Below are 26,443 nucleotides of genomic sequence, written 5' to 3' on the forward strand. Positions count from 1 at the left end.
GACTCAATGTTGAGAAACGGTGTGTAAAATCATAACGGGAGAATTTGCGACATATTTATAATTTATTCACATTTGAGTTTGTGCGACAAAATGGTACAATCACATATATTAAATTTGCCGAAACGGACATATCACAGTTAAAACCGTAGTATTAATACATGCATTTAACAAACCCAAACATGTGCTCTAGCAATTTTCTAGCAATTACACACCAATTTTTTTTTTTTTTTTTTGTCGCATTCTCAAGCCAATAATTTGATGACCGGCGGAGTCTCCGGTAAGAGACTCAAAGAGTCTCCATTGAGGCTCCTCTGCTGGTTATCAAATAATTGGCTTAGGAATGCGACAAAAACAAAAAAAAATCTCCATGAATTCAAGGCTTCATGGGGTGTGTAATTGATAGAAAATTAGTAATGTTTGGGGTGAACTAATCTTTAAATTCATCCCATACATAAAAACTTGAGATTCTGAAGTTATATATATATATATTACATCTCTTATTATACATTGGCTACAGGTTGTAAACCAGATTTGTAAACCTTCATAACTATATACACAGTATATAAACAACTACAAACAACTACAAGGTGAAGAGGAACCATTTGTGTGTTGATCAAGTTTACTTATCTTAAGTCTAATCCAACACAATGGCTTTGATTGTATAAAAATAATCCATGTTCCCCAGCTCACCATCACAGAGAGAAGTATTGACAAAAGCAGTGTGGCTTCCAACCTCCATTCCTGTAAACCCAAGAAGAGTGCTGCTGCTTTTCATTCTAGCCGTGCAATTGAGGAATCATTCAAATTTGGGGCACCAGGTAAACCTGGTAGTATAGAAAACTAGCAGCAGTCTGGGTTATCCAGGACCGGCATTGGGAACCACTGGACTCAAGGGTACTGACCAAAAACGTGACAGAATGAGGTCTTCCTCATTTCTAATTAACAGATTTAACAGCTTCCAAAAGTAACAACTTTTCCATGAAGTACCACAAATGAGTTCTTCTCGCTCAACAAAAAGAGAGGACAGGACAATTTCTAGGACCAAAACGCCCTAAGTGTTCATAAAACACACATGTGTTTTCAAGGTGCTACTTGGGAGCATTTGTCACCGTAACATATAGTGCATGTTTGTTGCAGTGATTTTGGTTTGTTTTCTTTGTTCAGAAGACGGTATAACTGTTTGCTTCCCCATAACCGGCTTCCTTTAGGTACCGCTCAATGTTGACTGTCTCTGGCACCCTGATGACTTTGTCGTTGGCACTTTTCTCTCCTGACTGAAGCTTGCGGCTCAGCTCAGCTAGCGAGGGTCGATCCTGCTCCTTCCAGTGGCAGCAGGACTTGATGATGGAGTATCTAAGAGAGAAGATGACGTGGATGAGCGGCAGTCATTAAAAACGCTGTCTTGTAACAAAAAGTTCACAGCTAACACCTTTCATGCATGCAAATGCAGCACCCTCGAATAGCCAGGTAACATCAGGTTTTACTATATTACAGGGTGGGTTATACACCCTGTAATACAGGGTAACTCGCGGGATATACTTACAGTGTATTAGAGGAGTGGGGAGGCCTTTTCAGTGTTTTCCCCCTTTGGTGGAACTGTAGAAGTTCTTTAACAGGGACTTCAGCAAATGGTGCTTCTCCTGGTAAGGACGAGGTGGTAGACAGGTCAGTGTCACAATCATAAGAGTGGAAGTGTTGTGTATGGATGGAATCTTTTAAAGGATGCTCATTTATTATACAGGCAAACCACGGCATACACCTGAAATCTTGGAAAAAAGGATGGTACTTTCAAAAGAATTTGATCACACTATGCAGCAGCAAGGATGTTCTACAGTGTCTGGGTCCTTTTCAGACATTCAAATTCAATTCAATTCCATGTAATACTGCAAACTATGTGATCTGATTCTTTTGAACAGACACATATATCATTGCCATCCCAAAAGCAGAGCCTTAAAATCAGCTTACCAAGGGTTGCCATTTCATACAGCAAGATTCCAAACGACCAGCTACAAAGAGAGACACAGAAACGATAAGTGAATGAGACCCGGAGGAAGCATGACTTCCATACAGAAAATGCTCTTTATACATAATACAGTAACTTCTCTACAGGCGGTCTTGTGATATACGTGTATCTGAATATTTGAATGAGGAGAGAGTGGTCAGTTAACACTCGTTTGGGTTTTCCTTTGTGAAACAGCTTAGTAAAAAGCACAAAAGGAATAAATCCACCCAGGGGGTAGGTCCTGGCTGAATTGGCATGTACGTAAGTGACCCGAGGGTTCACTTACGGGGTATTAATCTCCATCTCAGTATATAAATGTATAAATTCACCTTGCTAAAATCTGTGTTGGAGGGGAGGAATCTATTGAGAATACTAGCGGATTCATACTTGTACCCTGTATACTTTGTTGACCGGGGTACATCAGGGGTATATCACCAACCCTCACATTTTTTCCTTCTACACCAATTCTCTTTGCCATAGATAGTCGATCTGCAAGCTCACAGTGCGTCACAACATAACATGTTGTGAGCTTGTAGATCTGCAATTTTCCCAGAATGTTTCGCCTATTATACAGTAACACACAGCGGTCATACTTACATGTCACTGCTCTGACTGGCAGGTCTCTTCACCAGTAGCTCGGGGGCCTGCCATTTCTTCTCACGGTCTTCACTCTTAGTGGCTCCCTGGTTTTTCTTGGTGTACACTGCCTCCAGGCCCCACAGCTTGGCCGTGCACTCCTTACTGACCAATACGCTGTGAGCACAGATGTTGCCATGGAGAAGATCCTTGCTGTGGAGGAACTCCTAATTTGGCAACAAGAAGGCAGCACATTCGGACACATCAATGTGAGACTTTGGAGACAGCATCTTAGGAACTGACACGCTTCAGTTCTTTGGTTGACAAAATGGTCAGTGAATTTAGACATTGAGTAATGGATGTCAGGGAAAATGTATTTATAGCATTTGGGAATGGAACTCTTGAATTCCTGTCTCAGTGAGATAAGAACGTTATCTTTCCCCATCAATCAAATAATAGAGGTATGTGCTATAAATGCACAATGTTAGCTACTGACATATCATAGATATTAACATGATCCGATTTAACCGCTTGAAACCAAATACTTTGCTGACTGGGGTCCCTCCTTTTTCCCTTTACACCAAATCTCTTCTCAGAAATAGCTGATCTACAAGCTCGCTACTTGCTGAGTGTTCACCCTAGACGCTAGGGTTCATGTAGTTAACGATGGCTACTGATTTACATAGAGTGGTGCAGGCAAATATTGTGTACAGGGCTGCACATGTTCAAAAATATGAATAGAAATATCAGCATAGTAAAAATAAAAGGGTTCCTGTGGTTCACAGGGTGATTTATGTGAGCTTGCAGTCATTTGAAAGTCAAATGTTTGGCCTGAACAGGCATAGAGACATTCACGAGAGATATACTGACCAGCGCTGAAGCCACCTGCTTGGCCATGGTAAAGATTAGTTTCTCTGTCATCTCACACACAGGATCCACGTGGTCCTGAGAAACAAAAAGAATACTATCAACACAACTTCATCTTTGCCTATCATACAATAGGATACTAGCGTATTATTCACCATTAATCAATTACATTAGACTTTTTTTTAAACATTTTTTACACATTTTGTACATTAGAATGCAATACAACATGCTTTAAAGTGCAAAGATGAGAAGTAGATAAACGATAAAAGAATAAAACTAGGCAATCGGACACTGCATTCATGATTTGAGGCATTTTGTTCCAAAAATGTGTTTTGCTAAATTAGACCTGCTGGTGGCTCTATAACAGGACAATGTGAAAAGGGTGCCATTTCTTCCTCGGCCTAGTGGGAATGTGCGTGTGAAATTTCACGGAAATCGCAAGCTGTGTTCATGAGTTGAGTCATTTGGTTAAAAACTGACCAATCCTGTAAACTTTGGAAGCCAACCTTAGCCAATGAGGATGGAATATGGAAAATCGGACAGATAGAACAGTGTTGATCACATGACTATAGAGATACTGTGTACCGATTTGCATGACGTTTGGATAAAATCTGTAGGAGTAAATGGGTTTTGCAGAAATCGGCCTCTTGGTGGCACTATAACAGGCCCATGTGAAAAATTTGGGGCAGAGGTTCTGAATTGGCATCCAGGGAGTGTGTGCACAGTTTCGCAGCGACCGGGCCAACGGTGCCGGAGATTAGCTGCTCACAGACAGATGGACACACAGACGGACGGACAGGGGGTAAAACATAATCTCCTTTCAGCCTGGCGGAGACAATAAACCATATACTAGTGTATACTTTGTTAACCAGGGCTCTATACTAGGTCCCTCTATGCCAAGGTCTTTGCCGAAAACAGTCCGTGTTATATTAGATTAGATTAGATTGATCATGGTAATGGTCTCACTAGTGAGCAGTCACACACAGAATGAGGCAGGGAATTATCATTTGTATTTCTTTCTGGGGTCAAACAGACACCCTACCTGTCGACATCGCCACAGATAGCTGAGCAAATCTCTGTTCTCCAGCTCCTCGACGATGGTAACCAGGGGGGCTCGCAGAGAGACCACCCCCAGCAGCTCTGGTAGGAAGGGATGAGGTCCCAGCTGGGCCAGGAAGGACGCAAAACCCAGGAAGTTGTGTCTTTCTGTGGCGTCCGCAGTGTCTGAGGAGGGATGAAAGAAAAAACCCAATGAGAACCTTGTTTGAGATATTGCAGATCTATTCTTTATTTATCCAGAACTAGAAGAGCACATCCACTTAATGTAAATAATAACAACAAAACAACAAAAACAACTTCATAATGATGCTGAGAGACACACTGAGAGACCAGGGTTTAAACAGGTAGCAGGTAAAGTCATGAATCAGGTGAATTTCCGTCACAATGTACAGTACTGCATCTGAATTATACAAGATTTTATCCCAGTCTTTTCTGTTATTGATTCTCTATGACATAGTACAGTAGGGCATAGCAGTAGTGGGCATAGCAGTGGTGGTCATTTTGTGGTGCCACTGCTATGCCCTATACTGTAGCATGAACTCGGGTAATATGGGACATCTACCTTTTTTAATTTCAAGGACCCCCAATTTAATGTGCATTAGGCCACGGACCTCCATTTCATACAACTGTTTATCTCTGGGACCTCAATCTACACCATAACATGTTAATGTTAATTTAACACTGAGAGTGTACAAGATAAATGGAACCAAATGGACCCATTTGTACACTCGAGTTACAGAACCGTAAGAGGGTCCATTTAGTTCCTAACTATCAATCATTTAGCTGGGGACTCCTGGGGGTCCCCAAACCCCACGCTGAGAACCAGCGGCCTACAATATGATCTGAATATCAGCTGTTTTGGGGTGAACCTTTGCTTCGCTCCCCTCACCGTTGAGCACACGGAGCACCACGTTCCTGCTCTCCATGCGAGCCCGGTAGAGGGAGACCACCGAGTCCGTTCGCAGGGAGAACGCGGTGGGGAGCGGGGTGACCAGATTGAACGATTCGGGCAGCCTCTGGCGCGGAAGCTCCCTGGGCTGAACCACCGGGTTGACGGTGAACACGGGCTTGACGGGCTGGTGAGGCGGCGGGGCGTTGGCCGACAGGAGGGCGGGCGCGCCCACGGCGACAGAGAGGCTCCTGGACGAGTAGGTATGTAGAGGCGGGGTGAAAGTGGAGTAGGTACTGGGCATGTCCAGGGCTATGCTCTCATGCTCCAGGACATTGATACCGGCCGGAGCTGAGGAGAGAGTGAGAGAGAGAGAGAGAGAGAGAGAGAGGGGGGGGGGGGTGTTTAGATATGGGCGTGAGGGGATTATTAGGGGATCAGTGCCAGTATTAGCATCACAATACACCAGGGCATTAGCAGGATAAATAAAGATATTAGTGAAAGGATGGGCTGACGAATGCCAAACACCTCATGCAAACTCCTGAGCGTGTAGTTCACTACAAAATGCATTATATAGCTCACAGAACTGTTAATTATCGTTTATTTACAGCACACTCATCTAAAAGCAGGGAATATAAAAAGATGTTTTTTTAATAATATGCGTTACATTCACACATTCACACACTGACAGTAGAGGCAGTCAACCATGCAAGGTACCAGTCCCTCATCTGGAGCCTTCCTAGCTCCAGTGTCTAGTGTCTGGCTCAAGGACCATTTTGGATACGAAGCCGCATTGTATTCTTATAGCACAGAATGTGCAGTCCTCTCTGCACATTATAAAACCACATTTGTCTTCTTACCATCGATGCCTTGCAGCACCCTCCTGACGCGCTGGGGTCTAAAGGAAGACCCAGAGGCCTGTGGTCGGATGCGGTCCACCTTCTCTGGACAGAAGCGCAGCAGAAGGATGAAGACCAGGGTGACCAGGAAAGAGGCCAGCAGAAACACTGGCACTATGATCACCTCCTGCTCATACAAACGGATTTCTGTAAAGAGAGAGCAGAGAGATATGAGGAAATGTCAGCTAGCTTATTGTTGCTGACTTATCCTCAAAGGGCCTTACAGCTGTCTGTCCTGTTTATCCAGAATGACAAATGACTTGGAACGTGTAAATCAAGACTCAAGAGGGTTTATTAGCCACTCTCTCGTAAAGGTACAAGAAGCAAAATATTGGTGTGACGTGTTCCTCAAGACTGTGCCAACAACAATATACACAAGATAATAATAGAGAAGAATACTTTAAATAGTAAACAGTACAGGTCAGACGCATGGAATGTTCAGAATTGGGGAGGGGGGGGGGGGGGGGATATACACCTACAGTACACTTTTCTTTTTTTTAAGGGTTTGCTGTTTTGTTTTTGTTTTTTTGTCATTGTCCTCTCTGACAGCAACAAGGAAAAACTGTTCCTGAGCCTTGGGCCCCAGGCTTTGAGAAACCTCAGACACTTGCCTGTCCACATTGTCACAAAGAGTTTGCTACTGGGGTGGTGTCCGTCTTTCACAATCCTTGAGTGTGAGCGTCTGTAAGTGTCTTTGTGCAGGTTACTTCTATATTTACGAAGATCACATGTCCTCACAAAAGTAGAATGATTAGGACTTTTTGCCATTCCTCACTTGCCAGGCTTAGGTTTAGAAGTAAAAGTACATTATGGTTTGGGTTGGGGAATATGGGTCAATGGAAACAATCTGAAAGTTCTCACATGTGTGTATGGGGGGAGGGGGGGGGGGTTCAGACTTGTCATTAAAATGAGGCGGCCTGGTACACATGTCCACATAATTAGAGTAATGTAAACACAAATGTCTCCCTATTTGCATTTAAGGAATCCCTTTAAACGTCATGCATGAATGTATATTTTTTGCAAGTCATTGTTCGTCAGAGAATGCCCAGCAGCCTACACCAGCAGCTAGACAAAAACAAGTTCTCCTCTTCCTCCTTCTCCCACGCTGCAGTTCTCAAATGAAGCAAGCTGGTGTTGTCTACAATGTCTGTGAACCTTGAAAACTCCATAGTAAAAAATAAATAAATAATACACTGAAATGTACACTGAAAATACTTTAATGATTTAGCTTTTAAATATGTATTACTCCATACTTACAAATATGAGACCTGAGCATAAAAGCTAATTCAGTAAAGTCATTTTATTGTGTGGTGAATCTTTTCACTACATATTGCTATGGGCAATTTAATGTTCCTGAGAGAATGACTTAACATTCAGCATGCTTGTCTTTTCTGTTTATTTAAAATCCCCCTCCAGACACATATGATTCAAATCTAGTTTCAAATGGTTTTCCCACATAAAAACAAACAACTGAAAATGGAAGCTCATCTACTCTTTCCACTTAATTCAGGTTTCAGCAAGTGTTTTTTAATTTGCATATTGGACCATGATAGGCTGACTGGATTGGTGACATCACACAGCCACACTCAGATTTTGAGGAAGTACAGAGAAGCTCCCCGGGAAGCTCCCCATCACCAGTGAAAGAATGTGAAAAGGACGCTCTGGTGTCAAGTTATGCACATACATGTACAACAGTCTGTATCAGTCATGCCTCCAAGAGGAGAACTGTAGGAGTGGTGTCTGGCATTTTGTTTTAAAATACAAAATGACTATCCTTTTTCCTCAGGGCTGGTATGGCTGACTTTAAGGGATTAAGAAGATGTGCTTCTGCTCTCCAAAAAGAGCATAATTCCAAGATATAATGGAGGCCTGGCTACACACTGAATAGAACCACTGAATATAGGAGACAATCATGTAATTTGCATTGTTTCATTTGTTGGAAATGTGTCAGCACAAGCTATTCTCAGCTCCATGTGGGTATACATTCCGGTATCTGCATTAACCACTTAAACCCTACAGTAGCCTATATATACCTTGTTGACTGGGGTCTGCAGGAGTCTATCCTTGGCCCCTGTCTTTTGCCCTCAACACCAAATGTCTTTGCCGAAAATTGTGTCACATTGTGATGCGTTGTGAAGTTGTAGATCTGATCTTTTCACTGAATGTTTCGCCTATTAGGGTTATGCCCAGAATAGGGATGCTAGGGTTCAAATGTTTAAGCCATCCTGAGAACCACTTGAGTACCACTTTTTGCAATCACCTCACTCGCCAAAAATAACTGATGTTCAGAGAGTGGCGTGGCCGTATGATGAGGTATGAATTGATCACAATTGGCAAGTCACATAATATTGTGAAATTTACTATAGCTCATAATGACACATAACAGCATTTGGTTAGTGTCCACTTGGAGTTTTCATAGAGTCCCTTTTGGAGAGCAACCTCAGATAACTAAATTGTGTAGAATATTCATATCTACTTTGTGCTATATGAAGTATTTTGTATGTTGAATGCTGATCCCTGAACTTTTCAGGCAAATCAAAAAAAGGAAAATCCTGTCTATTTAGATTTTTGTTTTAGGCAGAGACAACTTCAATTTTCACTTTGTTTTTGACACCTTCAGATGAAACCTTGAATGTGCATATAGGCCTATTCCATGTAGCCCAATTCAGGAGCTACATTGCAGCTAAGAATTATTTTATCCTGTTTATCGAAAACAAACAAATCTTAAGAGCAAGGAAGGATTTCAATCAAAATCAGTCATATCAGTAGTCACAGTACAGTCAAATGACCCAGTAGGCAACATTATAATATAACATTCATACATATTCCTTTGGTTCCAACATACAGACAGATAACTCACCACAGATGGTATCCCCATGCTGGCAGCGGTAGTCTGCCTCAGACAACGACGCCCCTCCAGACATCCTGTCAGATGGTAAGAGAGATGTGAGCCCGTGACAGTGAGAACCAATGCCCAATTTATACAGTATATTCCGTCATACGACAGTGTCCTATCATCTATGCCAGTGGTTCTCAACCTTCTCAGGCTGTGACCCCCCAAAATAATCATATTTGACCTGGGGACCGCCCAAAATAATCATATTTGACCTGGGGACCCCCCAAACTAATCATATTTGAACTAGGGACCCTCCACCCTGACAAGCACTTGGAATTGTAAGAGTTGAGGCATAAAGTTCCACAGATAAATATTGTGAAAATAGCAGATTTACAAGCTCTGCAACGCCTCTAAACGAGAGGCGTTTGCTATTTAAAAAAATGTTGACTTTCTTATTTTATTTGACAATTTGGCCAATGTTTGACCAGTGTTTATTGTATAGTTTGTTGCATGAAGTAATGGTCTGTTTACATTCTTTCTTTCTTCGTTTTTAGGTCTTAAAAGTCCTAAAATTGTCACTTCACTGTCCTCTGGGGACCCCCCCCCCCAAAATCACAGACCCACAGGTTGCGAACCACTGTCCTATGCTGAAAATGGCAGATCAACAAGCTCATGCAACACTTGCACATCTGCTATTTTAGGCGTGGGACACAAGGTTGAGTTCATCTGCTGTGGAAAGCTCAAAAGTTAATTCATTGGTGTCCTATCTTTGTGTTTTATCAATGTCCTATAAACATTTATGAAGTAGTGTGCCTGTGGCCGTAAGGATTTTCAAAGGAAATATCTTGCATAGTATAGGATCATAACCATGTTCATTCAGTGTGTGTCTTTGGGTGTTATAGCTACTGTGCACAGTAGCATACTGTTCTAGTGCCCAGCTGGGTGCCTGTTTCAGTTTCACTGAATTAAGTGCATCTAATTTTTACACTTTCACATTTAAATTAGCACTCCAGATTTGGCTGCGTAGCCGATGATGATAGCTAATGATGGGATTAAGTGAGAAGATGGTTTAGAATGACCTCGACTCTCAGTCTGAGAGCAGCGGTCTGTGATGGTAACATGAGTTCTATTAATCAGTAGAAGAAGGTGTCTGGGATCGCAAAGAGAGCCAAGTGTAACCGGAACCTATCAGACATCTCGTTCTCTCTCACTCACTCACGTGTACAAACTCAATCTATCTTCCTCCTTTCTTTCTTCCTTCATTCCTCCCTTTCAGGAACTCATAATTAAAAACCCACACTCGCCTGAGACTTCATACTCTATCACTTTTAAACAGATAATGAGTAAAGACATTCATGATATACCTAGTAGTACTGCTTGCTGAGGTCTTGAGTCGCTCACTGACTCCTTGCCCCAAAAGCTAAGCAATGACACACCTGTCAAACTGGTGGATGGATGTGGCTTGATATTGTATCAACAGTAAGACAGCAATGGCCAATGGGTGTGTGTGCATGTGTGCGTGTGTGTGTGTATGTGTTCTAGCTGCACTCCTCTAATAATGACCTGTGTGCATTCTCTCAACCTGTCCATCTGCATTTTTGCTCCAGCGAGGATATTGTTATCCACCCAAAGGGCAAACACCTATTTACACTCCTACACAATGTATAAAGACATGCTGTCACGCATGCACTAAGGAACTGTCTAATCCAAGAGCATCGCCTACTGTACACACCGCCACACCGAGCTTTCTATTTAATGCCTGAGCATTAAATAAAAAGACACACCCAAATTGAGAGCTACACGTATTGATTTACAATTCAAATATAAATCACATCAAATAAGTACAGCTGAAGACAGACTTTTTACTCCTCATGCACATTCACTTACAGCCATAATCTATAGTACAGTGGTTCTCAAAGTGGGAAACTGACATTAAAAAGTTTGAGAACCACTGGTATAGTACATTGTAAATAGGCCTATGTATGGTCTAGAAAACAACATGCACTGATCTTACCTCTCTCCTTTTTTGTGTCTTATGGCTGTAGACAGAAAATCTTCAATCCAGTCAATTATGTTAATGAATGAATCTGCCAGTGATCATGCTGTTACTCATACAGTCACATACATCTTCCCGGTTAAAGGCTGTGTTTAGTCCAGGTGTAGCTCTTTTACTCAATCTTCCATTGTCACCTGTTTCTCTCTCGTTGTCTCTCAGGTGATTTGCACGGCTCAGGGGAGACAACTGTGTTGTATTCTGTTTGTCTAAGTTACAGCTTCAGTGTTGTTGCCTCAACTCCGCCCACTCCACCTGCGGCCCAATCCCTATTCTTTTCCTTTTTCACTTCCTCCTCAATTAAGTCTGCGATGACCAAGATCACGCTGATGTCAGGCTGTGCAGTGATCTCCGACCTTGGAGTTCTTCCGTCTTATAAATCCTTTTCCACGCTGTCAGTTTGTTGTGTGTCAGCTAAGGCTCGCCCTGCCTCTCTCGTTCTCTTTGTCTAAGCAAACTGGTCCTGCCAGTGCCACTCGCCCCCCCACCCCACCATGCAATCTGTTTTCTCCTCAGCCTTTTGTTAGTCATATCTGGCATTTTCTCTGAGTCTATCTGCAGTTAGATCTAGCCAAAGGCTTTCCTGTCCCCAGAACCAGAATGGCAACCTTTTGTCACCTGTGCAGCACCTGGTCAGTGATGTTGAGATGCGTTTCAAAGGAGCTGATCAAATGACGAAACAAACAAGTGTAAAACAATATCTACAGTATTTATTAGGGACCAGGAGAATCTCTGGAGATGAATGGGGGCGATCTCAAGGCTGGGGACTAAGCATATAAACAGCTTATCGATTTGCTTTGCAATTCCCATGATCTATGAGCAGACAGGCAGTGTCTGAAGGAAGGCTTCAGGTTATAGTTTGGCAGATGATTTAGCTGGCAGAGGCCCAATCCACTTCTCTCCTGGAACACACAGAGGGATATGATTGGACAAAGATTATAAGGGAAAAAATGTTAAGGAAATTAATTGTGATTTGCTTAACCACACATGAACCTAACATTTAGTCAAAATAACAGATCTATAAGCTCACAACGCATCGCAATGAGCTTCTAGATCAGCTATTTTCGGCGAAGAGATTTGGCGTAGAGGGAAACAAGGAGGGGGCCTAGTATAGACCCCTGGGGGACTCCGGTCAACAAAGTTAAGTATATGGGGTTTAAGAGGTTAAAAGGGTGGCTGGAAATTATGTGCAACCCTCAAACATATCAAAGTGACCATAGCAGTCAAATATCAAAGTAGCCTTATGTTGCGTAATACAATATTAATCAGTAGTTAAATAAACTTAACTTTGGGTTTCATGAAGTCTCATGGGGGAAGCTTGTTAATACATTTTTTAATCAAATGTCATCAAATCAGGCAACAAATGGCATCACTTTAACAACAATTTAGTTTGAATACTGTAACTGTAAATCATTAGAGTGTTTCTTTATATACTGTATTTTTGAGCCAAATATATTCCTAGTCTTTTCTTGTAGTAAAATCATTTTAAAGAAGACATTCTATGTGTAAAAGACTTCATTTATAAAGCCAGGGGAGAAACAGCAATCTGCTTTGTATACTGCCAACAGCTGTTAGGAATATGTTAACTATTAACTAACATCCATGACATTGAATCATATTCATTTGCATGGATGAATGTGTCTGGTAAGCAATTATAACAATATCCTTATCAATATCTCACCTATGCAGTGGGCCATGAGCTCAAATCTATCATTGCCCCAGAACATCTCTGGCTTGCCGTCGACGTGACACACAACCATTGGGAAGCCAAATGACTGTCAAAGACAAGGTAAGAAAGAGAGATTTGGTTCATTTTACCTTAATTAATAAGCCTATGGAGGAGAGAACAGTGGCCGTGAGTCATACTTCGTTTTGTTTTGTTTTGTTTGTTTCGAACATCATACAATAAAGTCATAAAAACAAAACAATAAAGTAAAGAATACAAAATATTTTAAAAACTATTTCAACTAACTCAATGAACAATAAATCATAAGTGTTTGAAAAGGAGCAGGAAGAAGCTAATGCTTATAATATCCTACCCCCTATTACAGTTTCATATTTACACAAAATCTTATTAGAGAAAATATCTTAAAAAGAAAAAACAAAATAGAAAAAACAATTTTGTTTTACTGACCCCATGTTCGAGTGCTTCCTCTGTTGTACTTTTCAACTTGTCTTTGATTTGCTTAGAGGTGGACAGCTTCAGCAGCTCTTCAATCTCATTGGCCGAGAGCCCTGCCTTCATTGCTGCCTGGAAGTGAGTGGGAAAACAATTGTAGTACTATGATAATACAATAATAATAACAATTTTTTGTTGAAAACCCAACTTTGTCGCAACCATTCACTTATGGACTGAAGAATAAGATACCAAAAAGATTAATTACGATTACAAATGGACTAGATTCACTAGAAAACAGCAACTTCACTATGTTGAAATAGAGTTTCTCCTAGGTGCCGAGGGGAAATTGTTCCATAGATTTTAAATGAGTGTGTGAGAACAGGCAGGATGTGACAATGAACCTCGTTGGCTTTTTCGCATTATCAGATCGTTTTCATGTAATATACCACAGTGGGAACAAGCCCTCGCTTTTCTGTGGCTTTTAATTGTCTGCCAAATAAAGTATTCTATCGTCTCTGTCGGGTGGAAACCTCACATGTCCAAAACTGTTACTTTTCAGGATTCAAAAATAGCAAAAGTAGCAGATCTGCAAGCTCAAAAGTTTCTAATTCTAATACTTTTGTGTGACACTGAAGTATGATCAAGTAGGGCATTAATTAATGAAAAAACACAAAAAGTTAAAATATGGAGATAAGAGGTTTCGGCCCGACAGCAACGCTATTCTATTCTATAGATAAGAAACACAAAGGAATGTGATACCTCAGACAGTGAGGCTGGCTGGGTGATGTCCTTGTCCTCACTCCAGATCCTTCTCCACAGCTCTCTAGACACCTGCTCCACCTGCCTGTCTCCGCCCGTCTCCCGTTCCTGTACCGCTGCCACAAAGCGCATGGCAGACAGGGAGCCTGGGAGAAACACACAGATGAACCACTTAAACCCTCTATTCATGGTCAAATGGACCCGAGTTGCATTTGTACTTGGATTGCTTTTTTCCCTCCGCGCCAAATTTCTTCGCCCAAAATAGCTGATCTATAAGCTCGCAACACATCGCAACGCACGTGTTGTGAGCTAGTAGATCGGATATGTTTGGCAAACATTCCCCCTAGAATCGTATCTGCCCACTGCAGATACGAATTATTCTAATTGACAAATGTTTTTATTTTTCCACAGGGTTAAAATGTGGTGGCACAGTTATTATTATGTATAAGAGCATCCTGTGATTTATGTATCCACAAACATGTAATTTGTTTGGCATAATTGTTATAGTTGACAATATGACAGTGAGTGTTGACAACAAGAACATTTTATAACTCAAATCACAAACTGATAATAACCATGCATGATAATTTACCAGAAATCAAAATCATAATAATGATAATATGGAGTGGACCCCCAATCCTAAATTGTATTTATTTTTTTGTCTTGCAAACCTTCTGTTTCCCAGATGGCCTCTCTACCCATTCAGCTATGGCTGTCCCAAAGCAAACACCATCCAACTTTATTTCTGCACACTAGGTCCAAAATGATTAGTCACTGACTCTAGGAACTGTATGCAGGACTTGGTTGTGAGTGATTTAAAGAGTGCATCTCATTGCTCAAGTAGTATATTGTTACCTTTCTTGAACATAGCTTCAAAGGGGTCTGATGGTGCCTTGATAGGAACATCACAGTATTGGGATAACCGACTCAGATCCTTCGTCATGTACAGAAACTTGTTTGGTACCAGTCCAGGAGGCTTATTACCTATGAGACCAAAACAACATTGTCATGTTACAGGATGAGGCAGTTGCACATAATTGTCTACAGAGGACTGTAGAGATCCGAGGACATTAATATTTAGGCTACTGGGCTGTATGCCAGGTTAAGTTCAACTAAATACACTAACATTTTGAAAGGAAAAACAAGGCATGTGATGTGAATACAGGTGATTACAATTGCCTCTTTCTCATTAAAACGTACCTGATCCCTGCATGACGCCACCCAAAAATGCGGGACGTAATTTGAGCTCTATGTTCCACACGTTTCTATAGCGGCACATGATCTGAAAGATCAATTGAGAGCGCTCATTGAAAGAAGCCTATGTCCCATAGGGCAGTGATTCTCAACCTGTGGGTCAGAGCCCCCAGGGGGGTCCTCAAGTGATTTTGGGAGGGGGGGTTCCCAGATGATGTGCTTAATGTGCAACATTGTTTTCTCACTCAACAGTAAACAAACCAACACACAGTATAAGTGTATACAGGGTAATTGCACATTTCTAAAGTGACAATTTAAGGACTTTTAAGACCTTATTAATACCGAAAACAAATTACACCGCTTCAGCATCAAAAGTAATCAATAAACTATACTATAAAACGTTTTCAAACATTGGCCAAATTGAGAAATATTACCCGAGAAAGAGGCAGAAATTGTGAAAATAGCTGATCTATACTGTCAAACAAAATGCAATGCCTCAACTCCTACTTTCCAAGTGCTTGTCAGGATGGGGAGTCCCCCAGTTCAAATTAGATTGGGGGGCACTGTCTGGAAAGGTTGAGAACCGCTGCCATAGGGACCAAGAGGAGTAACTAACTATTCTAACATGATCTGCATAGGCAAAATGATCAATGCAACAACATGCAATCTGTGCATAAATCTGTATATCTAATTCTATCAAATTTCTCCTATCATGTCAATAGACAGGTTTCCTGTTAGTAAACATGAGAGGAATATGACCGCGCAGAGGAGGGGGAAGCCTATGGGTGCGTTTGGAAATTACGCACCGGAGCACACTCGCCTATTAGTTTGTATTGGCCAGTGCGCTCACTGCCGCTCAGGGCTGTATTTTCGAACGCGCCTTTCACCCGGGCATGCGCAGATTGCGCATTCTGCTCTGTGATGACGTCGCGCGGAAATCCGTCTATAGGCTCTATTCACAGCAGCCATATTATGAAGACATTCACAGGTGTTACCAATGATACCAATGAAGGCTCTGTTCCATTCTGGTCAAACAGAGTCAGGGTGCTGATATTGTGCATGTTGGCTCACTCACTGGAAACACTCTGTTACACCAGTGGGTCTACAGTTGGGGTCCAGGGACCCTCATGGGCTTCCAAATGGCCCCTTGCAGGTGTGTAACTCTGAGAGTGTTGGTTCCATTTGTACACTCTCAGAGTTATGGGGGTCGTGGAAACCACTGTGCTACACTAAATGGAACAGAGCCTTCATTAGTATCATTGGTAACACCTGTGAAGGAAGTGAGAATATGGCTGCTGTGCATAGAGCCTATTGATTCAAGAAGAAGTATAGTCACCTCAAAGCCCAGCCAGGAGTATGGAGACACCACATCATAGAACAACTCCACCACTTTCTTAGATGTCATCTTCACAACAGTTGAGTCAAGTTCTTGTAGTATGTCTGTGATGCAATTCCAAGAGTTATTTTTGCTGTAATGGCTTCTATATCAATACAACGTTCATTAAAATGAGCGTACAATACGTTTATAAGGTAGCAGTGGACTTTGATCTTGACTTTGATCAGAAAGTGGGCCAAAGTTCAGTCAGAGAACCATGTGAGCCTGTGAAAGCCTGTAAAATAGCCGATCTACAAGCTCACAACGCCTGGCATCGCGACGTGTTGCGAGCTTGTAGATCGGGTATTTTCGGCGAGCAATACCACCCGTACAACGACATATAAATGAAGCATAACACTTGTTAAAATCTTGCACCTAATATCGTACACAAAACAACACAATTACAATTCACCTTGGTTGATTTCAGCTGCATGCAGATCACAGAACTGTATTATGTTAGGATTCCATTACAATCACCATCGACGAACATAAATAAATAGTTATAAACAATATATGAATAGAAAATAGACACACCAAAAAATGTTTCTGTGTACAATTCTGCTTCTCTTCCTCTGTCTGTGTACCTCCCCCAAGTGTTGCCAGATACTGAGACATATAAGGAACCAGGTCTATGAAACCAGCCCTCCAGTGACTAGGGCTAGGCAGGCTATGGCTATTTGAAAATAGGAAACAAGCCCAAATAAGCAATTACACTTTAGAAACAAGACCAAAAACTGCAACCTGCAACTACCAATTTTTACAAGCAACTTAACAGGAAAAACAAGCCCAATGTAGCTTATAATAAGCGGACATGGCAACACTGCTCCCCCCTCGCGTTAACTCCAAGTACAAGTAACACATTACTGCCCTCTTCTGGCGACAGTGCAATTTACAAACAAACCATCTTTCAATGACAACTGAGATAATTATTTTTATTTTATTTAACAATCATTTCATTTTAGCTCTAATAATATTTGACATTTCACTGAAATACAAGTTTATTTATCTTTATCACTTTTATGACAGTAAAATGTTATATTTGCAATAAATACCATTTTTTCTCTATTTACATACAAGTCATCACCAGGATAATCAAGTAATTACTATATAGCAATGATTTTTATATACAGTAACGTCTACAAATCTACACATTAATGAATTATGTCCTTTTAGGACTCTTCGTGAGGGCTCTCTTCTCCCCTGCCCGCTGTAGATCCCATATTGTCTATGAGAGGGAACGTTGGCCCCAGGGATTTATCACTGGAAAATAGAGAAGACACAGTTTTCAGCAAATTGTGAATAATGATAACTATTATTATTATTATTATTATTACCCTTATTATTATTATTATTATTATTATTAGAAGAAGAAGAAGAAGAATTTTATCCACATGCATTTTTTTTAAACGTATGTTATATTTCATTTTTTTATGTAAACTGTAACAGAAAACAATAACATTGAAAACATGAAACATTTAAGCATTTCAGAAAAGGACTAAAAAAGTAACAAGAACAAATTAAAAGTGTACAGAACAAAGTAAATACATGAACGCTAATGTGTTTCCATACTGTAGGTGATTTTAAAAGATGACTGTGTCATACAGTATGAAGTCTCTAGTATAGTCTGGAGGCCTTGTTTCAATCTCATCAATCTTACCTCTCTCCATCCTTCTCTGTATACGCAGTCTGGAAATGGAAAAAAACAAACAAACACAGGGTTTAGCTGAATACTTTTCAAACAATGTGTACACACAAAGGTAATCCATACTGTAGGAACTATATCACACATGTCAGTTAAAGTATTATGTACTGTGATTCTTTCACAATGACAAAATCTTACATCACTTAAAGTGAGCTGCCTATCCTGCCACAATGTCTTATGCTTAATTTATACTGCTTGCGCGCCAGTTTTGCACACTAAAAATAGCAGATCTACAAGCTCACAAGGCATTAGGATCTTTACCTTGGGCTTCTGTGTTGCTATCCCAGCAATTTTCTTTGGAACTCCAAGAGTATCAAAAGAATGACTCCGCACTCTTATGGCTCTCTGTCGGTTTAAAATAAAATAAAGAAGTAGATCCCAGTATGATGGAAGCATTTAATGCATAGCGCATAATTTCATACGCGTGATGAGTGAGACAAATGTAATGATGCTAGCCTTCATCTTAACACAATTTAATTAAATTCTATATACATCTTAAAGGAACACAATGTTAATAAGCTCTTGAGGTTTATTGTGTTTTATCCTTTTGACAGATATGTACAAATATATGATATGCATATGCATTTTATCAATACATATATATCAGTATATATCAATCAAGTACAATCAATCAATCAATCAATCAATCAGTCAATCTCAGAAATGTGGTTCTCAGGCAAGATTTTACTGAAAAGCTTAAATAAAGAAATTATAATACATAATAAACAAAACTAAATGTTTTAAAGACGCATAACATATAACAATGGTTCCCAAACTTTTTTGCTCGAGACCCAAAAGAGAAATTTGTTGTTTCCCCAGGACCCAAGCAAGTAAAAATGGCCGATCTACAAGCTCACAACGCGTCGCATCACGACACGTTGTGAGCTTGTAGATCGGATATTTTCAATACTTCTTAAACTTAAATTTGTTTTCTAATTTATGGGATTTCTTTGATTATTTATTTATTTATACATGAAATTCTTTAGATAAATCATTGAATTTGTTCAGGAAATCTTTCCTTTTTTTTTGATTTCCTTTGGAAAATGTTTTAATAATAATAATAATAATCAAAAACAAAATGTAGGAAACAAAAAATAAATGGATATTTACTCTTGACCCATAAAAAGGTTACCCAGTGTTTGGGAAACCGTGCCATATAAGATAAGACCTGAGAGGGAAACAACAGTTTTAGTCCCTTGTGTATGCAGACACAAATACCTTGAAGTTTTCGATGAATCCTCCACTGCTCTCAGACACACCCTTGACCTCTTCAGAAGACAGTGACGCATCTCCCAGCATGCACTGGGAACGTGCAGACAGTTCAGTCTGCAAGCCCTCCAGGAGTGATGAACGTGTACGCAGCTTGATAGACAGACAGACAGACAGACAGACAGACAGACAGACAGACAGGGGGGTGATAAAGAGTTAAGGGCAGACATGTCAAGAAGAGGAGAGGATAAAAGAAGAGAGAGAGAGAGAGAGAGAGAGAGAGAGAGAGAGAGAGAGAGAGAGAGAGAGAGAGAGAGAGAGAGAGAGAGAGAGAGAGAGAGAGAGAGAGAGAGAGAGAGAGAGAGAGAGAGAGAGAGAGAGAGAGAGAGAGAGAGAGAGAGAGAGAGAGAGAGAGAGAGAGAGAGAGAGAGAGAGAGAGAGAGAGCGCGCGCGCGTACCTCCAGTCTACTGAACCTCTCAGCCTTATAGCAGGAGATCTCTGCATTAATGAGCTTGGTAAGAAGGAACTCTCTCAGGAGGCAAGTCTAAACAAAAAAAAAAGACAAAACGAGTTTGTCAAATACCATTTCAAAATCTCCTGGGATTGGGTTTCATTCCAAAATCATATCTTCAACTGACAATAATGACACAAATGAGTGCTGGCCCAAAAATCACTATAATATTGTGTACTATTAGCTATTATTTCAATTAGTCAAGATTGCGACATACCTTTTTTCATAGGTATTGTTTTGGAATGAAATGAATGAATGTGCCTTCAGTTTATTAATTTTGTATATGTGTATGTTGAAAGATTTCCCCCCCTTCTGGTCCCAGGCAGCAGGCTGTCTGGTAAACAAAAGATCACAGGTCCACAACAAGACACTGAACCCGCTACCCTGTGTCCAAAACCGTTACTTTTCAGGAAATGGAAAAAGATCCTGTGTTCCAATGGATCGAATAATTAAATTTACACCCACTAAATCACTTTCAGCCTGGCGTCCCCATATTGAGCATATGTCATTATAGGTGAAAGTTTTAGAAAAATGCAAGATTGTTTACAAAATGTTCAATAATAGCGAAAATAGCAGATTTACAATTAGATTGGCTATTTCGCTATATATGCGACACTTCCATACGACAAAGTATAAAATAGGGCAGGGGTTTTCAACCAGTGGTCCGGGGACCACCAGTGGTCCTTGAGGGGGTTCCAGGGGGTCCCCAGCCAAATGAATAGTTAGCAACCAAATTTACCCTTGTATGTCTGTAACTCTGAGAGTGTACAAATGGAACCAAATGGACCCGTTAGGGTCCATTTGGTTCCATTTGTACACTCTCAGAGTTAAATGAACACTGATGATGGTGATACAGTGTAGATTGGGACCACCAAGAAATCTAAATGGTTGAGTCCCTGGCATATCTTTTCAAATGGGGGTCCCTGGGCTAATATTTGTCAATTTGGGGCTCCTTGACGCGAAAAAGGTTGAAAACCACTGAAATATGGCATTCATTTATGAAAAAACTAAGAGTGGATATACAAGGTTTAATGCCGACAATGATGATATGCTAAATGTCTTCAGTGCCAATTTAAGATGAGATCAAAGCAGTTGAATCGACCTCTGGCGGGTATGATGGAAGAAGAGAACACGGTCAGTTAAGCTCTGTTCTGTGGATCTTGGCTTGGTTTCTTACATCAGAGAAGATGGGCGGGTCAGGCAGGGCGGGGCCAAAGGGAGGGACATCCTCTCTGGCCGTGACGGACACCTGTAAACAGGGAATGGAAAAGGGAACAAGGGTCATCAACAAACACCATGGCCGCTGAGCAACTCACCTTACCTAAAGCCCTGGGCCTCAAAGTGGGGATCCCTAGGGGGGGGGGGGGGGGGGGGGGCTTCAGGGGGTCCCCAGCAAAATGAGCAACAGTTTAAACACTAAAGTTCTATTTTATCTTTTGGATATATTCGAAAATAGACAATCTACAAGCTCACAACACGTAGCGATGCAACACATTGTGACCTTGTAGATCAGCTATTTAATTTTATCTTTATGTGGATCCCTGGCACAAAGTATTTTCAAATGGGGGTCCGTGGCCAAATACATACAATTTAGGGGTCCTTCATATGAAAAGGTTGGGAGTGTGCAGATGTGTGTCGATTTGATACAAGAAGACACTTTGATTTAGACATATATTTTGCAGTTCCTGTTTCCACTCACCTGTTATGCTACTGGCTCCCCCCCACTCACCTGGTATGCTACTGGCTCCCCCCCACTCACCTGGTATGCTACTGGCTCCGCCTCCACTCACCTGGTATGCTACTGGCTCCCCCCACTCACCTGGTATGCTACTGGCTCTGCCGCCCCGTCCTCCTGGTCTCCTCCGCAGACCCGCCGCACCACCAGGAAGCAGTGCAGGAAGTGGGAGCTGATGGCATCAGACAGAAAAGGGGTGTGGCCCTCCTGATAGACCAGCGCAACGATGTCATTGCCGATGTGTCTTTTCCTCTGTAACTGAGTGGGGTGATGAGAAGGAGAAATGAAACTCTGTCAGTGCCTGCTATGTTGCATATGTTGCATAGAGCTATGTTGCATAGTTTTCGCCATCTCTGCGCCCACTCAATATCCTGTCCCCCTACATCTCTGCCTTATTTAAAAAAGCAAAACTTTGTTGAAAAGCATAATGGACTATCCTAGTCATCCCTTGTGAGTAGCAGCTCATCTCTAACCGAATGTCTCTAGCGCATGATGCTAACAACTTCCTTGGTCAATGTCTACACTTAACACTCTTATTTTTTGCTTATTATGCAAGTCACCATTCACAAGACTTACAGCTGAATACTCACTGTAAATCACTGTGGATAGGAAAATCAGTTAAATGAATAGATTGTTTTAATTTAATTTAAAGTTTTTATTTAAGCCATATGGTAGTTAACCACATGAACCGTAGCACCCCTATTTGGGAGCAAACATTCATCAAAAATAGTAGATCTCACAATGCATCGCAATCTGACGCGTAAGCCTGTAGATCGCAATTTCAGCTAAGAGATGTGGTGTAGAGAGGAATAAAAGGAGGGGACCACGTATAGACCCCGCCCTGGGGGACCTCGGTCAACAAAGTTTAAGTGGTTAACCTGCTGAGGGTCATCCTCTGTGAATGGCAGTTTGGTTGCAACATGGAACATGATTTCTCTTTCGTGGAATGTGGTGAAGACAGCATCACTTCCTGTTTGTCCGTGACACACATCTAGACCTCCTTTGAATCTGTAAGAGGAGTGAAGACATCAGATCAGGCATCAGCTGATGGGTCATATATGTAATTAGCTCATAACGCATCACATCGTGATGCATTGTGGGATTGTAGATCGGCTATCTTCCATTAGCCAATGTGGTTAAACTGATTTTGTTATATTAATTGATTTAGCTGGGGACCCCCTGGCACCCCCTTAAGGACCCCTGGTTTAAAACATGTCAGTATTCTGTACTCTACCCGGTGAAGCCTTGAAGTTGAACCGTGTCACCCAGAATAGACAGGAACTCTCGAAATCCCTCGCTTTCCATATTGTTGCTAAGTATGTCTTCCTCGCTAAGCTGGAAAACAGCAAAAATATTATGGTACAATGCCTGAGAGTGACTGAACATCATGATGCAATGTCTGCATTGTAAACTTTGGGGCATATAATGGAACTACAACTTACCTGGCCCTCCTTCTGGTACAAGATGCCAAACTTGAAATTGGGAGACACTCGGTGCTCGTCAAATGCTGTTATGAGTTCTGGAGCCTAAATGAGTTACGGAGCAAGATAGATAGGTGTTGACACAGTCAGAGGGACAGTCGGTGGGTGGACAGACAGGTGGACAGACAGGCAGGCAGGCGGATGGATGCCAAATTCATGCCAAATGTATGTAGTTATACCTTGAGGTAGCTGACCACTTCGAACCTGGTCACCGACACACTGTCACAGAGCATCTGAAAGGGAATTGGCTTTGTTATTATCAGGCATCTTTAGCATGTATGGGTAGTTTCGTGTAGCATTTATGGGTAGTTTCTGCTTATATGAAGTCATGACCATGACCAAGTCATGACCTTTGACACTTTAAACACACTGACAAAGTGGATTGAATATGGTATAATAGCATTTATAGTATTTACGGATATAACTGGGTATATGAAATGTGATCCTGAATCAAATGGGATAAAAAGCCCTAAGAACTACTGGGGTTTACCTTTGTGAGTCAGTAATCTCTCAGTGCTAAACTGTGATTAACAGTCGGTAAATGAAGAATGCATCAGTACCTTAGTCAGCTCAACAGCTGAGGGGATATTGGGAAAAAGAGAGAGAGAGAATACGCCATGCAAAGAGCATTCCTTCATTCTGTAAGATAATAAAACACAATTTCTGTAGAAGTCTCTACATCAGCAGCCATACTAGCAATGCATGTTACATAAACTTGTACAGTTGGTGTGTTTCTGCAAGGCTCTAGGCCGTCGCAAGTTAAAAAACAGATCCACTGAAGTTTAAGTGTACGTATATAAAGTAATCTCACTTTATTAGAAACATTGACAATGTTTTTCGATCCTCACCAGTAAATACCCCTTACCCTTTCCCATCACAGTGCCATTAAGCCAGGCACTTAACCTGCCATTGGTCCAATGGAGATACATTATGCCCAACAGTAGACAGCATTGTCCTGACCAGCTCTCTGACCAGCACTCAGGGAAGAATGTGTTAAGCAGGATATTAGATTCTGCAGCGTAGAACAGCATCCATGCCAGTCAGCCCTCCCTGGAAACATGAAGGTTGAAAAAAGTCCTCACCTTAGAATGACCCGTAGCCTGTTCTCTTCTTCTTCTAAACACACAGAAAGAACCAATGGTCCCAGTGAGGGGTCCACCGCAGTGAAGGAGTGATGGTACTGATGAAGAGAATAAAATGGGAAATTCTTGTCCAGAACAGATTGAACTCAAGATGCAGTATTACATAATATAATGATAACCATTAATAACTAATAATATATTCTAATATATAGCATATTTTTAAAATTGTATATTATTATTTGGGGGAAAATAACCAAGCCAAGGACTGTCTTAAAAACATTCACCATGGTCCATTTTAATCATCTGGCCAACACTCCTCTCCTCTATGTAATCTTACAATGAAAACATTTCTTACATAAAAAAAGCAAATTCACATAGCCAGACAATGCCTACTGACTCGTGAGCGGAAGAACTCGTGGTAGATTTTAGCCTCGCTGTCCCGCTCCATGATGTCATAGCACTGTGGGCCCAGGCTGTGATGGGAAGAGGTGGGGCTCATATCCACCAGCTTCTCCAGAGGGGGGTCTATCCAGTAGCCTCCCACCTTGGGTGGCAGGATGAGCGGCAGGTTGCCACCCATCTTTAGAAGCTCTGCTCCCTGATGATCCTGGGATAGAATTGAAGTGAAATGAAATGAACATAGTGACTATGTTCATTTCATCTTTGAACGCCAGATGTCTTAGGACTATGTCATAGTCCTAAGACATCTGGCGTTCAAAGATGCGTTGATTAACACCTCTCTTTTTAAATATACATATCATATTCATATTATCTTATCTTATCTTATTATTATTATTATTATTATTATTATTATTATTATTATTATTATTTATTATTACTATTTTTTTTTTTTACTATAATTACTGTAATTGACAAAAGCTCCGAAGTTCGTCCGGGATTCGCAAGCACAGGATCACTCCACATGCCTCCAAGACCTGTCACAGACTGTTGATCAGAGCTCTGGCTATTATTTAGGCATCTTACCCCACCTCGATCAGTGATCAGACTCTCGGCTTGATTGATTTTCTGATTTGTCTATCAGACCCTCAGCCTGATCTGGCAGGTTGCCATAGCAACCAGATACAGGAAGTTTGACCTCTTTTGAAGCGGCCCAAACCTCTAGTTATAATAATTGGGGCTGTCAAAAGATTGACTTCAATGTAGATCCCAGATCCACATTGAAGCCACACCATTCCCATGTGGATCCCGAGATCCACACGATTTGACTTTTCAAAAGAATGTCTGCTTCATGCAGGAGAGAATGACAGGAAAGATTAAGAAGATTGTGTAGAGAGGCAAGATAACACACAACACAGATCATAAGACTGATTCACATCCACACCTACAGTATGTCATAGGCATGTCCCTGAGTCAGTGGTTAGCATACTGTTTGAGTTGTCAAACAACTTGCCAAGCAACTCCCCGATGGGATGTTCACCATTATTGTTTAGGGTGAAAACAAACCAACTCAACTATAATGGCTATGACAAAGAAAGGTCAATGAAACACGTGCATTGATTCATAGGTCGTACATGCAAACACACATACTATGATTTGTTCAGGAAAGGACTTACCTTCAGTGGTAGAGGGAATTCACATCGCTGCTCCTCTATCCTGCTTCCCTAATGGAGGAGACGAAAGGCCAACATGACAAGATCATACGAAACCTCTACTCTTACTTCTTTGTGTTATTACCCCCGCTAGCTGGCAGGGCTCTAAGGATTCATCTGTAAAGAATAAACCAAGAACATAACTGAAGAGAGTGCGGATGTTCCTTTATTATAAGGATGGCCAGTCATTCAGTCGTTCATCTGTCCTTCCGTCCAATACTTTGGTCCCAAAGAACGGTGGAGTGCTTCCCAGAGGATGGTCCCTGCTGATTTTGTTGACCATGGCCTTTCCTCTAGCCCCATCAGTAGGCCAAAATGTCCAATTGCACACAAGATGTCTCAAAATCTTCCGGGTCGGATTGCCATAACACTTGCTGAGCGCATTCATGCTCCCTGGAGGATAAAGGTTTTGGTGACTACATGGCTTTTCCTCTTGCACCACCCTTAGGCCATAACTTCCACTTGCACAAGACATCCCAAAATC

General features: G+C 41.3%; 3 protein-coding genes across 7 annotated transcripts in view; all 3 read right to left on the bottom strand.

Moving 5' to 3' along the window:
* Positions 1-43: 43 nt before the first annotated feature.
* styk1b (serine/threonine/tyrosine kinase 1b) lies at positions 44-11,590 on the bottom strand. Its single transcript, XM_084053543.1, has 10 exons — positions 11,143-11,590; positions 9,153-9,217; positions 6,254-6,439; positions 5,394-5,744; positions 4,488-4,669; positions 3,449-3,523; positions 2,600-2,805; positions 1,966-2,006; positions 1,544-1,640; positions 44-1,353 (listed from the first exon to the last, which is right to left on the bottom strand). The coding sequence occupies exons 2-10, from the start codon at positions 9,214-9,216 to the stop codon at positions 1,161-1,163; spliced, it is 1,395 nt and encodes a 464-aa protein (XP_083909669.1). The 5' UTR covers position 9,217; positions 11,143-11,590; the 3' UTR covers positions 44-1,160.
* Positions 11,591-11,874: 284 nt separating this feature from the next.
* On the bottom strand, positions 11,875-17,207 carry LOC311042672 (glutathione S-transferase kappa 1-like). 4 transcript variants are annotated; one of them, XM_084053554.1, is made up of 8 exons: positions 17,163-17,207; positions 16,590-16,693; positions 15,260-15,341; positions 14,915-15,043; positions 14,060-14,205; positions 13,316-13,432; positions 12,863-12,956; positions 11,875-12,083 (listed from the first exon to the last, which is right to left on the bottom strand). In XM_084053554.1, exons 2-8 carry the CDS (start codon positions 16,656-16,658, stop codon positions 12,034-12,036), a joined length of 687 nt encoding a protein of 228 aa, XP_083909680.1. In that variant the 5' UTR covers positions 16,659-16,693; positions 17,163-17,207; the 3' UTR covers positions 11,875-12,033. The 4 variants fall into 4 exon arrangements, with proteins under 4 accessions (XP_083909680.1, XP_083909677.1, XP_083909679.1 ...); XM_084053551.1 differs by having other exon boundaries at positions 17,041-17,203; XM_084053553.1 differs by having other exon boundaries at positions 16,590-16,701; positions 17,041-17,203.
* Positions 17,208-17,595: 388 nt separating this feature from the next.
* Positions 17,596-26,443, bottom strand: part of rap1gapl (RAP1 GTPase activating protein-like) — a 22,433-nt gene continuing 13,585 nt past the window's right edge. For both annotated transcript variants that reach the window (XM_084053539.1, XM_084053538.1), the window contains 15 exons: positions 25,924-25,971; positions 24,747-24,956; positions 24,350-24,447; positions 23,828-23,906; positions 23,447-23,500; positions 23,229-23,312; positions 23,021-23,121; positions 22,665-22,794; positions 21,871-22,044; positions 21,229-21,300; positions 19,998-20,084; positions 19,549-19,692; positions 18,592-18,675; positions 18,286-18,314; positions 17,596-17,888 (listed from right to left, as the gene is read on the bottom strand). In XM_084053539.1, coding sequence (XP_083909665.1) covers positions 17,798-17,888; positions 18,286-18,314; positions 18,592-18,675; positions 19,549-19,692; positions 19,998-20,084; positions 21,229-21,300; positions 21,871-22,044; positions 22,665-22,794; positions 23,021-23,121; positions 23,229-23,312; positions 23,447-23,500; positions 23,828-23,906; positions 24,350-24,447; positions 24,747-24,956; positions 25,924-25,971 — 1,485 coding nt within the window. In that variant the 3' untranslated portion in view covers positions 17,596-17,797. The remainder of the gene's footprint in view (positions 17,889-18,285; positions 18,315-18,591; positions 18,676-19,548; positions 19,693-19,997; positions 20,085-21,228; positions 21,301-21,870; positions 22,045-22,664; positions 22,795-23,020; positions 23,122-23,228; positions 23,313-23,446; positions 23,501-23,827; positions 23,907-24,349; positions 24,448-24,746; positions 24,957-25,923; positions 25,972-26,443) is intronic.

This window comes from Gymnoscopelus microlampas (assembly GCF_963454915.1).
Source record: "Gymnoscopelus microlampas genome assembly, chromosome: 3".
NCBI lineage: Eukaryota > Metazoa > Chordata > Actinopteri > Myctophiformes > Myctophidae > Gymnoscopelus > Gymnoscopelus microlampas.